The 16,707-nt window shown below is 43.5% G+C and overlaps 2 protein-coding genes across 3 annotated transcripts; one reads left to right on the top strand and one right to left on the bottom strand.

The window, feature by feature from the left end:
* Window positions 1–737: 737 nt before the first annotated feature.
* gata5 (GATA binding protein 5) lies at window positions 738–4,402 on the bottom strand. Its single transcript, XM_076045972.1, has 6 exons — window positions 3,868–4,402; window positions 2,956–3,125; window positions 1,946–2,074; window positions 1,759–1,843; window positions 1,094–1,206; window positions 738–907 (listed from the first exon to the last, which is right to left on the bottom strand). The coding sequence occupies exons 1-6, from the start codon at window positions 4,358–4,360 to the stop codon at window positions 752–754; spliced, it is 1,146 nt and encodes a 381-aa protein (XP_075902087.1). The 5' UTR covers window positions 4,361–4,402; the 3' UTR covers window positions 738–751.
* Window positions 4,403–7,377: 2,975 nt separating this feature from the next.
* On the top strand, window positions 7,378–16,630 carry LOC142901387 (voltage-gated potassium channel subunit beta-2-like). Of its 2 annotated transcripts, XM_076045889.1 has the most exons (16): window positions 7,378–7,464; window positions 10,044–10,114; window positions 10,431–10,759; window positions 10,903–10,946; window positions 11,096–11,133; window positions 11,341–11,420; window positions 12,316–12,360; window positions 12,612–12,656; window positions 13,196–13,239; window positions 13,346–13,432; window positions 13,832–13,917; window positions 14,581–14,701; window positions 14,932–15,026; window positions 15,486–15,606; window positions 16,048–16,136; window positions 16,494–16,630. In XM_076045889.1, the coding sequence occupies exons 2-16, from the start codon at window positions 10,076–10,078 to the stop codon at window positions 16,575–16,577; spliced, it is 1,347 nt and encodes a 448-aa protein (XP_075902004.1). In that variant the 5' UTR covers window positions 7,378–7,464; window positions 10,044–10,075; the 3' UTR covers window positions 16,578–16,630. The 2 variants fall into 2 exon arrangements, with proteins under 2 accessions (XP_075902004.1, XP_075902003.1); XM_076045888.1 differs by lacking the exons at window positions 7,378–7,464; window positions 10,044–10,114 and having other exon boundaries at window positions 10,367–10,759.
* Window positions 16,631–16,707: the final 77 nt, after the last annotated feature.

Raw genomic sequence — 16,707 nt, 5'->3', positions numbered from 1 at the left:
GAGCGACATGGCGGGAGAAAAACGCCAAGTGTAACTTTTGGTGCCTTTTTATTTTGCATGAATGGATTTTGTGCGATCAGTTATGTGCCGTGTTTGTGTCCGTCTCTGCAATTCTGCTGGAGTTTCTGTGGACGTTCTTGATGTGACTGACGGCTCAGGGGGGCGGGAACCTGTGACTCACCACTCATTTCTGGATCATTCCTAGACTGCATGTGGATCTCACACTAAGTATTCAGACGTGTGTTGTACTTTGTTGTCCTACTTAGTCAGTGTTGGTCTCACTTACTGACTAAAAATGCACCAATTAAGTCATTTAATGCTGTGGTGGAGATCCAGCTGTCGTGCTCACCATCGCCCCCTGGTGATTGTAAACCACATTTTGTAAAGATGACTGCTCACATACCATAACTACACAAGACTTTGAACTGACTGTTGATGCAGCAGAGCTGCTCCACAGCAGAAGCTCTCCAGGACGGTGAACAGGCCCAGTGGTGATGTTCAGTCCTGGTCCTGGGGGCCAAGGTTCAGTCCTGGTCCGGGGGCCGAGGTTCAGTCCTGGTCTGGTGGTCGAGGTCCAGTCCTGGTCTGGTGGTCGAGATTCAGTCCTGGTCCGGTGGTCGAGGTCCAGTCCTGGTCCTGGGGGCCAAGGTTCAGTCCTGGTCCGGTGGCCGAGGTTCAGTCCTGGTCTGGTGGTCGAGGTTCAGTCCTGGTCTGGGGGCCGAGGTTCAGTCCTGGTCCAGTGGCGTCGGGCTCATGTTTGAGAAAGTGCACACCAGTAGAGCTCTGAGGCCAAGCACGTTGGGCTGAAGGGATAATCCTCATACTTGATGTGAACAGGTCCAGATCCTGGTCCAGGTCCTGGTCCAGGTCCTGGTCCAGGTCCTGGGCCGTCGAACTGACAGGGAGTCTGCGGAAACACAACAGACACAATTCAGAAAAGGATTAAAACACAGTTGTTGACCACACATGAGGGAGTTCTGGTTTGGAGTGAAGTCACAGGTGAAACAGGTGAAGGGAAACCACCATGGCCCGAGTTCACAGCTGCCATTTCTGCAGCAGACAGTATTTGACAGATTCAATGGACGATGCCGACCTGAATGACGGAGGTGAGTGTGTGTCCGGTGTGAGGCGAAGGCTCCATCGTAACGTCACTCTTCATGCTGGAGGCCAGTTCTGAGACTGGGAGGCTGCTGGGAGACCTGCAGCCTGAAGGAAATGACGCAACATCACTTTTTAGTTCTTCCTCTCACTTCCTGCTCGCCCTCAGCCGGTTTCCTCTGACTGTGCAAAGCGCTTCGAGGCGCCTTTGGTTGGGATGGAGCGCTTTTTGCAAATTAAAGTGGACTGATTGGTTGTTTGAAGATGTAGCCAGCAATGCCACAACGTTATTGAAAACAGAGCTCCAGCCGTCTGGAGACCTCAGGGTCCTGCACCTCCAAGCAAGCTGAACTTTCAGTTTGCTGGCGTCACCCTGATCCTGACCCTGACCCACGCTGAGCGCTCTCTATTGTCACATTCTATTCTATTCTATTCTAGTCTATTCTATTCTATTCTATTCTAAGAAATGAACGACCGTTGTAGCACAGAAAACACAGAGTTCACCTGAAGGAAAGTCAAATCCTTCTCCATATCAGCTTCAGGGCTTCGTGCATACGACTCTGCCAATTCCAACACATCACAATACAGACAAGAGTCTCAACACAAATCTCCACTTTCCCTCAAAAGGCATTGTTTCCTGTTCATCTTGTTCAGTCCCACCTGCAGACGTCTTGGTCTTCGGCATCTTGGGCTTGCGCTTGCGGGTCTGGATGCTCTCCTTCTTCATGGCCAGAGGTCTCGGCACCTGCACACATTTACAATTGTGAGGTCGTGGACCAGCTGCACACATCAGCAGGAGGTTTGTGAAGAGAGCCGGGCTGTATTGAAGGCCGTGGACGGGACTGACCCCATGCAGCTTCATGTAGAGGCCACAGGCGTTACACACAGGCTCTCCGTCCCCGTTGCGTCTCCACAGTGTGGTGGTGCTGGTGTTGCAGTTGGTGCAGCTCAGACCGGCCCGGCGAGACGCAGTGTGCTGCAGGAAAACCACAAATCTGAGAAATAAAAAGTCTGCTGGCGGAGTGAACACACATCAGGTTGTTGTGCTTTTAAATTACAGTTGAAGATAATGAACATTTCGCTCCTAAGACTGCAGGACGGCATACAGTATATGAAGACATTGTAGTAAACAATTAATGTCAGATAAAAAAAAATAAAAAATCTGTTTCTAATTTATAATAATAATGAATAATAATGAATTTCGTTTGTACTGAGAGAATGACCTCCCAGCTCGCTCTGGCTGCCCTAAACATTGTTTTTCCAAGGTCAACCTCAGCCCATCAAACACTCCATCCATCTGCAACCATCCAACAGTTTGCCCCATTACACAGTGAGAACAAAGATGATGTATGGATGTATTTTAATCCAAATAGTAAATTGTGATGTTTCTGGAAGTGTGTCAGGTTAATATAATACTACTAATAATAATAATGATAAAGGGACAATATAATAGAACTTTGCCGCTCAAGCATTCATCTTTTCATGTTTAGCATTTATTTAAAAAAAACAAACAAACCAAACTAATTCTCAATAAAAATCACGACTAATTTAGAAAAAAGTACATTAAAAAAATGCAAAAGATCTGACAGGAGAAAAATGAATGTTTGAGTTCAAGCAACGACCGCATGTGCACTTAAGAATGAGAAAGGGTTGCTTTATAGCCGCATCTGCCGTGCAAGGAGTGAACTAAAAGAAATAAAATATATATACACACTACATTCACATATCTGTATCAATGTTAAAAATGTTGTTTATAAATAAATAATAAATATATGCATGTTGTGTCAAGCATGATTGTGTATGGTCGGTTTATTCAACAACAGCAACACTGAGCCTCGCGTCCTCCCTGCGGCTCACCTGCCGCCTGTGCGGCCTGATGAGGGGCCTGTTGGTGCCGTTCATCTTGTGGTAAAGGCCGCAGGCGTTGCACAGGTAGTGTCCCGTGCCGTCCCTGCGCCACAGCGGCGTGGACACCGAGCCGCAGTTCACGCACTCACGGCCCTCGGCGCACATGTCGTCAATCAGCTCTGTAGGAATTCACAAAGTTGTGATTGAAAAAGTGAAGAAAAAACGGAGAGAAAGAAGCAGAAGTTCAGCCTGTTGAATCTGTGAGCGAGCCATCGCAAAGCAAGAGTTATCTGCAAAAACCATCAGGTGTTTCCATCAGGGTTGGTAATGCAGCACAGCTTAAACAGCCTGAGTGACAAACAGAAGAGGGACTCACAAACTGAGGAGACAGAAAAAAATTAATATTAGACGGGGTAAAAATATGAGACCCCCTTAAAATGTTGCTTGGAGGCTTTCAGGGGGTCTCATGGGTTAACCAGGGGATCCGACCCCTCTGTACTCCACACACTACTCCTCAAGCTGCTGGTCCGCTGTCTCACCCCTCACTTTGGCCACTACAAGGTCAAACTCTTCTGCGCTGCTCATTTTGCTTTCAATATTAGTCTGGCAAATTCTGAGATCAACCCCTTTTCAGACATGAATAAAATTATTTTAATGTATATTTCACTGGTGTTTGCTTACTTATCCTATTTTTATTTATTTATTTATTCAAAATTTTTCTTTTGTATGTTTTGGTTTTGTATCGCTTTTGTTTTCTCATTTTCTTTCATGTTCGAAATCAATCAATCAAATCAAATCAAATCAAACATGTTGCCAAGTTGTGGCAAAAAAATAAAATAGAAATAAAAAAAATCAATCAAATTTGCATCTCAATTGCAGTAAACAATAATGCAACCTGCAACAAAGTTCGGGCCTGCTCACCCAGACTGGACCTTTTGCTGGTTCCATGGCGTCCATGTAGACTGATGACACCGCTCTCCACAGCTCCGGGCGTCCAGGACGACGTGGACATTTCTGGGCTCATGTATGCGTAGGGGGCGCTGGAGAACCCCCCGCCGACCGAGCGCACCGCGGCGGCTCCGAACTGCTCGGCCCGAGCGCTGCTTCCAAGAACCAGCGGGTTCTGGAAGCTCTGGTTCCTGCCGGGGCTGCTGCCCACAGCAGGCGGGCTGTGCGGGTAGAAGCTGGGCGGAGGAGGAGGAGGAAGATGATGGGGCCCGTCTGGGACCCCGGGGGGCCACCCGTGCTGCTGCTGGGACGAGTCGGCGGGCTGCAGGTAGGGCGAGGTGGGCAGCACGGCCGGAACCCTGGTGGTCGGGACGAAGACCGGAGAGCCCGCCGAGGGATGGAGGTAGTTCCCAGAGTCATGAGGGTAGGAGGCCTGGCTGCACGGGAGCACCAGGCTGTGGTACATCTTACAGTACGACCCAAGTCCAGTTGGCTCAAATAAAATAAAATTAAAAATAATAATAAATTAAATTAAATTAAATTAAATTAAATTAAATTAAATTAAATTAAATTAAGTTAAAAAGAAATATTAAAAAAATTAAATAAAAATAATCTGCTTCCCTCCAGCGGCGTGAGTTCGACAGAGAGGATCCAGCCGACGTCTCCTCCGAACAGAGATGTACCGCGACACTAAAAGCAGAGAAACAACCTTTAGGATTTTTGTTTTCAAATAAATGCGTAGGGTTGCATATGGATATATTCAAGCCATAATTGTTCAAGTTTCATTTATTTTGAAACTTAAACAATGGAATTTATGGAAACAATGAATGAAACTGCGCGTTCTTCTCGTTCAGTTGGGTTGAATCACATCAGCCATCACATTTCAGTTGCATTAAACCGTCTCAACTTTAAATGCATTTTCCGGCTGCGGATGGCGCTTCATGGAATCACAATGACGGAAACCTGATCACATAACAACAACAACAACAACAACAACAACAACAACAACAACAACACAACAAGTGACTTCACGTCCTATGTCATCTGTGATACAACGCGTACAAGGCCTCGTTTCACAGCTTGTGCTCAAGGGGTCGCCATCACTTCATATTAACTTATTATTCCCCGTGAGTGTCGGTGCATTGATTCCCCTACCAGACGAGTGCGCGCTGTCCCCCCGTGATGCCTTCAGGAGCAGCTGGTAAAAGTCACAGTCCAAGATGGAAAGAGGAGAGAAGTTGAAGCTTCCAGTCAGCTCCTCTTTCACATTCCAGCCGCACTTGAGTGTTTCTTCCTCCTGTCTGTAGATCTGTAGCTGATAGCTGCTCCTGCTGAGTTCTCCACCCCACCACCACCACCACCACCACCACACCCTCCCAACTGAAAGGGTTGTACGACAGGAGATCACGTGACTCTGCCAACCGCTCTGAAGTGGTTCCCAGGTAGGGAGGCAGGGCCCGTGCCGGGGATCTCGAAGAGCTCCTGATAACGGAGAGGCAATTCAGTGGTTACGACATAACAGCTGCGATGCAAAACAAACACACGTGGAATAAAAGAGGCCATATAAATGAATGGATGAGTAAATAAATAGGCTGCAATTGCTCGTTTATGGATTGAGTTATTTATAATAAAACATGTTTAGAATCCTCATTTCTTTGTGAATATCAGGCATCCAAAAAACACATTTTGTGCAACAACAACAGCAACCACAATAATAATAATAATAATAATAATAATAATAATAATAATAATAATAATAAATAATAATAATAATAATAATAATAATAATAATAATAATAATAATAATCATCATCATCATCATCATCATTATATTGATCCATCCATCCATCCAGCTTCTGCTTATGCAGAGTAGGGTGGTTGTGGCAACAGTCTCAGCAGAGACATGAAGACCTCCACTGGTCCCAGTCTCCTCCTTCAGGTCATCTGCTGGGACGCCAAGGTGTTCCCAGGCCAGCCGGGTGTCCTGGCTCGTCCCCAGGGTCTCCTTCTGGTGGAGGAATCCACCTCAGCTGACTCTTGTCCATGTGGAGGAGCAGCGGCTCTACTACCAGCCAGTAGAACTACAGCCCACCCTCCGGTTCCCCTTCTTGAAAAGAGGAGCCACCACCCTGGTCTGCCAGTCCAGAGGCATTGACCCCGACCACCAAGCGGCGTTACAGAGACGTGTCAGTCATGACAGTCCCTGCACATCCACAGACTATAGAGGAACTGCTGGCGGATCTCGTCATCTCCTCGACCCTGGTGCCTGGCACCACTGAGGAGCTTTCCAACCACCTGGAGGACTTCAGCTCGGGTGATGGACCAGTCCACCTCTGAGCCCCCTGCCTAGGCTTCCCAAGACTTGACGGTGGGATGGAGGAGATCCTCAGAGGATTCCTTCCACCGCCGGACAACCTCCCTTGTAGAGGTCGACGGCTGAGACGTCCCTCCCAGGTTCTTCCTCCCTCTACCTCCCCTGACTGAATCCCTCCTCCTCCTCCTCCCCATCACAGACTCATACTTTACACATAGACAGCAGCAAAAACAGTCCACTACATTCAAGTCTGTTTAAATTTTGTAATAACTTTATACAATAGCATGTACCTACATACATATTTATATTTATACTTGTGCATATACTTATGCATGTCTTTCTGGAATGGAATTATTTATTTATGTACATATTTCAATGTAAATCGTCCAGAAAATGAGAGCTTTGTAGAGTGTTTGGTTGTTCACCCTGCAACTCACTATGAACCCCTCCGAACCCCCCCAGCCCTCCACCCCACCCACCACCTCTCTCTCTCTCTCTCTCTCTCTCTCTCTCTCTCTCTCTCTCTCTCCCTCTCTCTCTCTCACTCTCTCTCGCTCTCCCTTCATTTCTTATTTCTTTCCACTCCAACCGTCCAAAGCAGTTGAGCGCCCTCTGGAGTCCGACTCTCCGACTCTGCTCTGGGTTTCTTTGTCGGTCAGGCAGTGGCGATCAGACAGTGAGACGTGACCTAATCTCACAACTGAAAACATCTCCACTTACCTCACCAACACAGCAAAGGCAAATGCAGCTTTGCATGGTTTACAAAGCTGTACATTGCTGTATTTTTGCTTGGTTTGAGCTTTTACGACCACTAAATACAACTTCTAAGTTGCTGATATCTTCAATTCTTCGTTCCAAAAAAAAAAGGGGGGGGCGGGGATAATGATGAAAAACAATTAGCAGTGCTACAAACATGCAATGTTGATTGCTCGCTTTTCTCCTGCTGCAAACAAAAGCTTTTAGTGCATGTTCTACTTTTAGAGCCACGATGAATTATTTACCTACTAAGATTATTTTCTAGGTCCTGCAGTGTCGACGTGCACACGGATAGGCCTCTGTGTGCCATGTGATGTGAAGTAGGAGGGATGAGAAAATCCTTTCAACGCCACTCCATCGCCAGCGACTCTTGCAGCAACCCATCTGTGGCTCCCTGCCGGCTGAATCACAAGCAGAACTGCTCTGTCTGACCCAACATCAAGCCCACCATGAGCAGCGTGGTCCAGAATCCTTACATTGGCCGAACGCCAACCACTCGGGTAAGAGGCTTTTTCCTTTCAATTCCAGTTGAATAATTATTAATGAGCTACAACATTTATGTTGCATGCTTATGTTGTAAGCATTTGTGTGAAGACAATTTATGTGTGTGTGTGTGTGTGTGTGTGTGTGTGTGTGTGTGTGTGTGTGTGTGTGTGTGTGTGTGTGTGTGTGTGAGTGAGTGGCTGAATGAGAGAATTTGTAAAGTGCTTTGGGGTTTTGTAAAGGTGCTGAAACGCGTTACGTAAGCGTGATGCATTCACCATTTACAATTTCAGAGAGAAAAAAAATCTTTAGAATTTCTTCTCTAAAACATTTTTCATTTTTCTTCACTGATCAAAATTTCATTTTGAGAAAATAGTTTAATGATGCATTTCATTAAATGCATCATTAAACAATTTTCTGGAAATGAAATTTTGTTTTTGTAATAAAAACGGTAATAGAAAACAAATAAGGAGACTTGTATCCGGACTCATTTATTACAGAACTTTCTTCACATTTCATTTGTTCTGGATTTTTGACTTACAGACAATATTTGCTTTTTTTTTTCTGGCAATATATACCATTACCACCAATTAAAATTAGATCTAAAAAAAAAGTCATCAGGTCTAAGTGAACAAGCTGTTCACGCTCAAGGCTTCACCTGAACCTGACACTTCATGTACAGCAGCACAGGATGCTGTCCGTGTGTTGCAACTGGGATTAAATGAAACTATTGTGAGCGTTTTGACCTGTATTCTATCCTGCATTCACTATGGAGCTTCAAATAATACAGCTTTTTATCTTTATCAATTATCAAGCACATTTTCCCTGATATTCCCCCCCAAAAAACAAAATCAATCAAAGGTTGAGTTATGCAGGACATCCAGCTCAACAATGAGGAGAAGAAACAGTGAGCGGCAGGTGCATGGAAGGAGGACTGATGTCCACAAGAGGAGCTCTCACTCCTGGCAGGGCTCAGCTGCTTTTAGTCTGAGTGTACAGAGCACTCTGAGATGCCTCTACAAGTAGAAGTTGATTGATTGATCGATTGATTGATTGATTGATTGATTGATTGATTGATTGATTGGTTGATTGATTGGTTGGTTGATTGATTGCACACGTTTATGCGCGGGCAAAAATATGATCATTGTCAATGAATTTCTGGAGATCAGAATTTCCAGTGGGTCATGTAGGTCTCAGCTGTGCAGTGCAATTTCTGCTCACAAGAAATGTAATATAACCGAACCTTATTTCTGCCTTCATTCCTGGCACTTGATATTTTTGTGCATATACAGGTACTACCCGAAAAATTAGACTATCAAGTAAAAGTTGTTTTATTTTGGCAGTTTAACATAAAAGATGAAAGCAACACATTTTATTGAGCCATTCCACGCAAATTGACATCTCAAGCAGTTCCTTGTTGTAACTTTGCTGATTAAGATTTTCATAAAGATTTGACTTTATGTAATATTCTAATTTTCTTTTTTCTTACGCTGCAAGACCTGATCAGCAAAATGCAAAGAAATAAAAACTTGAAATATATTGATTTGCATATTATTCCTTTATATAATATGTCACATTCACCTTTTAAGTTGAATTGCAGAAACACAGCAACCTTTTCAGGATATTCTAACTTTCTGGGCAGTACCTGTGTATCCTGTAACCTGATGTGTGTCTGTGACATAATCACTAATATATTAGAAGACAGTAAACATGACAAAACGATAAAGGTGTGCAGCAGCGGAGAGTCAGCATAGGAGACTCACTTCACGCTACATTCAATGATTCTGCTGCTCTGTGTGTGTCGGCCAGAAGACCAGACTGCAGTGCAGCCACTGGAGCTTTGCTCAGTGCTACTCCAGCACTGCAGATGGGAAATGAGCAGCTCAGATCTTTGCTAAATCCGGTGCAACCATTCTCTCGTTTCTTCTAAATGATTTATGTAACTTGCACAGCGTCTTGTCAATAAATAAATTAAGTGAAATAAAGTTTGGCTCTTACGTCACTGCATATCTAAGTATGCACTGCAGTGAAACTCCTAAACCACAGTCTTTTTTTTTTTTGTCAGATATGATTATTACACTTATATAATGAGTCCCTGTATTTTTGTATTTGGGTTTCTGCGTGCATGTTGACAGGAGGCCTCCTGGTGGCTGACAGACTACAGCGTCTCACAGCCTCTGGCGGGAACAGAACCCATGTACTGGGCCCGGCACTTCCGGTTCTCTCTAGTTATTGAGGATTATTAGGAACTCATGACTGTCAAAATAATCACTGTCTTTCAATAATAAATGAATACTACAGTAGTAGTAGTATCGAATGGCTGATCGCTGCGTATTGTGCCTCTGTGACCACCAGGTGGCAGTGTAAGTGAACCCACACACTGTCCTTGCAGCGCAGTCATTCCATTGGTCCTTTGCTTTGACCCTTTGTATTGATAATGACTCAGTTGTCAGTTGTGGCACTCACACGTCAGTTGTGTAGATGTTTGTGATGTTTTGTTCGACAAAAGCAGCAGAAAATGATCCCTAATTAAACTCCACTGCTTCTTCTTGATGTCTGTCTGTCTGTCTGTCTGTCTGTCAACCTTCTCCTTTAGCAAACACCTCCACAGAGAAATGATTCTTATGCATGACACAATTCCACAGATGTCTGCTTGCCACACAGTATGTGAGTATTTCTGAATGTCCCCTTGACACAATGATAGAAACGTGTGCATGTTTTTCCTTTATTCACACAGACACATTTCAGAGTATAAACGGCCTGAACGGACTGTGAAATAGTCGGTGTCTGTTTCTGCCGTGTGCATTACTGAGGTTGAGAGCAGCCTCGATGAACAAAGCTCCAATCTCATCACACTGTGGCGTGTGAGAAAGTTGGAACACTAAAGTGCCCCTCCTGCCATGCTGGTAGTTATAGGAGCAGATTATAAATGCTGGTTCTTTCTGCTTGCAACAGTGAACTTGTTCATTTTCTGAACCCGCAGATCCCCAAGCCGGGCAGCAGCGGCGCAGCGCCCCCTGTCAGAGACAACAGTGGAATATGTCGGAGCAGCAGCATCAGTAGCGGCACTGGAGGCAGGATACTGTCGCTGTCCTCCATGAGTGAGAGCGTGCAAAGTGGCCTGAGCTGCTTCCTGTCCGATCAAGCGCTGGAGCAGGAGGAACGGCAGAAACGCAGCAGCCAGTTGGCTGAGTTTCAGCGCCTGCGAGAAGTTCGGGCCGCTGCGCAGCAGAAGAACCTGGAGGACTTCCTGAGAATGAACCACGTGTCCCTGAGAGACACCACGTCTTACACCAGCGGCATGCTTTACAGGTGAGCTACAGCTGCCAGATAAACGCTGCTAGGGGATTAATATTTACTTAATAGCTGACGTAAATGCTACTATTGTTACTTTACTGATACATTTTACTTGAGAAAACGTGTGTGTTTTCCGCCATGCTTGTGTTTTTTTTTAGGAATCTTGGAAAGTCTGGGCTGAGGGTGTCTTGTCTTGGATTAGGTGAGAGGGGCAGAATAATGCAGGACTTGGGGAATCATTTATTATTCATTGAATTTATATTTCGATTACTCTTATTTCTTTAAGTAATGTAAAAAAAAAAAAAAATGTAAATAGTGCAGCGTGTTTAATAATTGTGTGTTTTGTTGTAGGAACATGGGTTACATTTGGCAGCCAAATCACAGACAAGGTGGGTAGGAAGGAGTGCACCTGCAATATCACTTTGCTTTCAGAAGCAAAACTGCAAGGAACATCTGAAAAAATGATGCTTGATGCTGCAATTATTTCCATGCGTGATGGATTTGGCTCGGTGGTTTCGTAAACACGTGAACCGCTGCTCAATGGACTCCAGCCAACAACTCTGACTTCTTTGTGTCCTAACTGTTATTCATTCTAGGTGGCGGAGGACGTGATGACCGTGGCTTATGAGAATGGAATCAACCTGTTCGACACAGCAGAGGTGTACAGTGCTGGAAGGTCAGGACTCTGTTGCAGTACAATATTACAAAGATGCAACATTGTCACATTTTCACAGGATAGAATTTTCCTTCATAGATCCACAGTAGTTGAATCACTTTGGTTCTGTAGTTTGGCTGCTTGCGGCCACCGTAGTTATCGTCTATAGCACCCACCCACCCCAACCAATGCGCAATTTGTCGGACAAATGGGAGGTCTGACTGATGCCTTGCTCCTGGGTGTCGGTACTCAGCGCATCTCTAATACATACACAGGAACTACCTGAAAAATTAGAATATCCAGTAAAAGTTGTTTTATTTTGGCAGTTTAACATAAAAGATGAAAGCAACAAATTTTATTGAGCCATTACACGCAAATTGACATCTCAAGCAGTTCCTTGTTGTAACTTTGCTGATTAAGATTTTCAGCTTATTAAAACCACAAACCCATAAACTCAGAAAATTATTATAAAATTTGAGGGGTTTTTTTTAAAGCTGCAAGACCTGATCAGCAAAATGCAAAGAAATAAAAACTTGAAATATATTGATTTGCATATTATTCCTTTATATAATATGTCAACTTGACCTTTTAAGTTGAATTGCAGAAATACAACAACCTTTTCAGGATATTCTAATTTTCTGGGTACTGCCTATAAATGTAGAATGGCCGAGTCCCAGAATGCGATGGTGAAGACTTGAACTGATGTGACCCAGAGGTACAAGGTCTTCATTGTGCTTCTGAAAACACAGCACTCAGTGTCGGCCTTTCACTTTCTACCTGGTTTGTAATTGTGGATGTTTTGTGTGTAATTCAATGTGATGATGATGATTGAAATGATGATTTGCTCTCACAGTTGTGACGTGTGTCTGACGTGAAAGGTTGACCAAACCTTCATAGTTGTCTTGCCTTCACTCAGGGCTGAGGTTGTGCTGGGAAGTATCATCAAAAAGAAAGGATGGAGGTAAAGTTTTGTATGGTGTGATTTCAACTTAATGATGTATTTCACAATTTAAAGTTGGACTTTATTGCATGTAATCCCTGTTGCACTGCCACTTGGTTCATTTTCATGTAAAAGGGGTAAATATCTGAAAATTCAATGAAATTCCTAATTCAGTGACATATTGCACTGTGTGTGGAATATGTGGGGTTAGTGTCTCCCTCCAACCTCCACCCAACAACCTCATGCTTGTTTCTATTTATACTCTCACACAGGCGTTCCAGCCTGGTCATCACTACAAAAATCTTCTGGGCTGGAAAGTATGTCTACACTTCTCTGCATTCGTCCACTCTGTGGTGCTCGTCATAGCTCTGTCATATGTAAAATATCTTTAGAAAGCAACATCTGGACAGCTGAAGCAGGGGGTAGGGGGGATTAGAAACAAGCTTGGCCTCAGGCTCTGTCTGGATTTATTCATTTCACTGATTATAATCTGTTTGACCAACATTGTACAGGGACTGAATAGCAGGCAAACATCAATATGAAACCTGTGTCCACTCAGACCTGCCAATTGAGTTAAACTTAGATTGTTTTTTTAGCACACTCCTCCACAATCCAACAATCATCAATCTTGTGATGTGAACCTGTTTGTTACTCCAGTCAAAGTTGTATAGAACTCTAGAACTATAGAACAGCTGCAACATCAGTCGCCAAGAGGTTCAAACACAACATTAAAAACACAAAAAAACAACTGGGATGGCACATTAAAAAAAAAAATGGAATAGAGTTGGTAAAATGATCAATCAAATATAAAAAATTAGACTAAAGAAGAACAATATTCTACACACTGTTTTCACAGAGCAGAAATGGAGAGAGGGTTGTCAAGAAAGCATATAATCGAAGGTAGGATTTTTTCCAGGTTTCGCACTCTGAATGTATTAGTGGTCATTAAAAAGAGCATCACGACTTTGTTAACAGGAGAATTTTCCTACACGTGTCCCTCCCACAGGTCTAAGCGCATCGCTGCAGAGGCTTCAGCTGGAGTACATCGACGTGGTCTTTGCGAACCGACCGGATCCAAACACACCTATCGAGGGTGGGTGTGCTCAGCGGTTTCAGTTAGAAGAAGATCGGTTTGGATTTTACAACTACGACACAGTAAAAAGCCTCCGACGTGATTCCAGTTTATAACTCAGAACACTATAAATCCTCTACGGAAACTCAGCTGGAGGGTTCATTCTAAGACGCAGAAGCATCTTCTAAAGAGTCTATTTACGTGCTAATTTAATGAACCAATGGAGTTGACATTCAGTGCAGAATGGTCTTTCAAACCTGTACTGATACCAGCCAGTGCATTAAAAAAAATTGGCTCTACTTTTCTGTTTTAAACCTCATTCTGGTTCTAGTTAGTCAGTTCTAGTTATTGCTGGTCCAAATAGTTTGTGCAATGATTGCTGACTGTTGGAAAAGTAACTGCTTTGTCCTCTATTGGTAGAGACGGTGAGGGCAATGACTCATGTCATTAACCAGGGGATGGCCATGTACTGGGGTACATCAAGGTGGACGTCTATGGAGATCATGGTAAACCTGCATGTAAAGTGGACTTTACACAAGTTAACAGTCAACAGTTGAATCGTGCATTAAGTCATATGTCATGTTTTTGAATGCAAACTCTCATTTTCTAGAAGTCACAAAGGCATGGATAATATTTTCTTCTTTCTTACAAATACAACTGCGTATCGTCCGCATAGCACTGGAAACTAATTTGATGCTTTCTGATATTACCAAGACGTAAGGTGTAAATGTTAAAGACGATTGGTCCAAGAACGGATCCTTGAGGGACTCCAGAACGACATTCTGACGAGACAAATAATTATGGTCATTGAAAGCCGTCAAACAAATAAAATCTGAACAAATTTAAGAGTTGATCTTCAATGTGAATGATGCCCTCTAGTCTCTGTCTGAAAGACATTTGAGAAATAAGCACAAAAGTAACGGTGTGAAACGAAAGAGAGCACAATTTGACCACTGGGCTCATGGACCCTCGGGCCCTTCACTGACGTTGTTACCTTCTCCAGCCACAGACACAGCTGTGTAGTTTGCAGTTGTAGCTGATGTCAGTCGTGGGCTCTAGTTGACTTCAACATTCTTTAAACCTGCTCTTCCAACTCTCTGCCTGTTGGTTTGTTTTTCTACTGAAGAGATTATCTGAGAACTGAAGTCCATTTCTGCTGATATCTCTAGGAGGCGTACTCAGTGGCTCGGCAGTTCAACCAGATCCCACCAATTTGTGAACAGGCAGAGTACCACATGTTCCAGAGAGAGAAAGTGGAAGTGCAACTCCCTGATCTATTTCAAAAAATCGGTAAGCCATTGTGTTTGTTTTTAAAACCTATGACTCATTTACAGCTATTCACTTTTTTTTTTTCTAAAACTGAGAACACAATGTTTAAATTCCATTCATGCATCTTCTATTCATCTGATCACAAGCAACACAAATACCAACAACGGTGTGTACTTTAACAACTGTGTGTGTGTGTGTGTGTGTGTGTGTGTGTGTGTGTGTGTGTGTGTGTGTGTGTGGACTATTTCTAGGAATTGGAGCTATGACATGGTCTCCACTTGCCTGTGGGATCCTCTCAGGGAAATACACCAAAGCTATTCCTCCTTGCTCTCGTGCCTCACTCAAGGTAACAGTTCATGGTACTTACCAAGCTATTCCATTGGAGCAGTATTTAAACTAGCAATGGAAATTGGGACGAGGGAGATATCAATTCTGCTACAATCTAAGACTCATATTATAAGTAAAGTTAGCATTGATTTATAGCACGTTTGCTTTTTGCATGTGTTTTCTGAAGTTGCAGTATGTTTGCCCTGCAGTAGAGGTGGCTGCATTAGCTATTTAGAATGGTGGTAGTGCAGCTGCAAGGCAAAGATGTGCATGCTCGAACAAGCATGAGTGTTCAGACCTTATTAAACAAAAGCACTCATCAGCAGCAAAGATAGCGTGTGAAGTGAGGCTCTACTCCCCAAGACATAACACCACTAGCACTCCATACATCACTTGTTTTTAATATATTGCTATATCTGACAATGATGAAAATAGCATCCTTTACATGCTTAACTAATTATTGTGCTGTCAACTAAAGGGTTATCAATGGATGAAGGAGAAGATCCTCAGTGAGGAGGGACACCGTCAGCAGATGAAGCTAAAAGAGCTGCAGACGGTCGCTGAAAGTCTCGGTTGCACCCTCCCCCAACTGGCCATAGGTAACAGATGACCACAATTTTCTTTTCTTTTTTTAATCGAATACCATGCGGACCAATTTCAAGAAAATGTTGGATGATTTCTGGAGGAACGTTAGTTACTGGTAAACTTCAATACGCCAAATCTCTTTACAAAAAAACCAAAAAACAGCTTTTATATTTGAGTTTTGACCTGGACGACCTGGACTGAGAACCTCCACAGACTCATTGCATAGTTTCCCAACTTGGGATCAATAAAGTACAGCTGTTCTATTCTATTAGATTAGGACCAAGCTTGAAATGCACAGACTGCCACTGTTAACAGTGACTAAGGCGGGGCAAGGTTTACTGGAGGGCATATTGAGAGGCCCAGTGCATCATGGGAAGTCAGATACGAAACGGCCCTCTGCCTCCACAGAAGAACTGGGTGCTATTTACTTTTTGCTCTGTGCTATAATTCCTCAGCATGGTGCCTCAGAAATGAAGGCGTCAACTCTGTCCTGCTGGGAGCTTCAAGTACTGAGCAGATCATGGAGAACATCAAAGCCATTCAGGTGAGAATGGAGGCAGTAATCAGGATGACACTAAATCATATCTAACAATGTAAAGTTGGAATTTTGGCTTCACACTTTAACATGTGATTCATCAGTATTTCATTTACAGTAAATCTGAAAAAACCTGAAACAAAAAAAAATAATCATGCAGCACATTTGAGGAAATAAATATTTTTTTTATCCATTATGGAATAAGACTGTAAAACAACAAAATGTGGGGGGAAAAAATGAAGCTTTGACTACTTTCCAGATGCACTGTATATATACTTTGCCTAGCATTGCCTGAACACCAGTGCTGCCCTGTGAACTCTTCTCCCCTGGTGCCCCTGGTTCTCTCTCGGCTCTCTGACTCCACAGGTTCTCCCAAAGCTGTCCTTGTCCGTCCTGTCCGAGGTGGAAAACCTCCTGGGAAACAAGCCAAACAACAGAAAGGGACTTTAGATCCTGCAACCAGCAGCCTTGTACTCAATTTGTCTTTCCAAAGATATATGATGATGTGTTAATGTATCATTACTGTCATATATATATATATATATATGAATATAAATATGTACACTACCTTTCAAAGGGT

This window comes from Nelusetta ayraudi, unplaced genomic scaffold (genome assembly GCF_046127955.1).
Source record: "Nelusetta ayraudi isolate G7.1 ecotype Tasmania unplaced genomic scaffold, CSIRO-AGI_Nayr_v1 ptg000088l, whole genome shotgun sequence".
In the NCBI taxonomy this organism is placed as follows: domain Eukaryota; kingdom Metazoa; phylum Chordata; class Actinopteri; order Tetraodontiformes; family Monacanthidae; genus Nelusetta; species Nelusetta ayraudi.
Note: the sequence above shows the minus strand (reverse complement) of the source record. Positions and strands in the feature narration are given on the sequence as shown.

Bases quoted from the DNA above. Each gene is read 5' to 3' on its own strand.
- LOC142901387 (XM_076045888.1), top strand. From the start codon at position 10,377: ATGCTGGTTCTTTCTGCTTGCAACAGTGAACTTGTTCATTTTCTGAAC. The intron at 11,421-12,315 runs GTCAGGACTCTG...GCCTTCACTCAG, and splicing joins GAGGTGTACAGTGCTGGAAG to GGCTGAGGTTGTGCTGGGAA. The intron at 12,361-12,611 runs GTAAAGTTTTGT...ACTCTCACACAG, and splicing joins ATCAAAAAGAAAGGATGGAG to GCGTTCCAGCCTGGTCATCA.
- gata5 (XM_076045972.1), bottom strand. From the start codon at position 4,360: ATGTACCACAGCCTGGTGCTCCCGTGCAGCCAGGCCTCCTACCCTCAT. The intron at 3,126-3,867 runs GTGAGCAGGCCC...GAATTCCTACAG, and splicing joins CAGCAAAAGGTCCAGTCTGG to AGCTGATTGACGACATGTGC. The intron at 1,844-1,945 runs GTCAGTCCCGTC...AAATGTGTGCAG, and splicing joins TCTACATGAAGCTGCATGGG to GTGCCGAGACCTCTGGCCAT.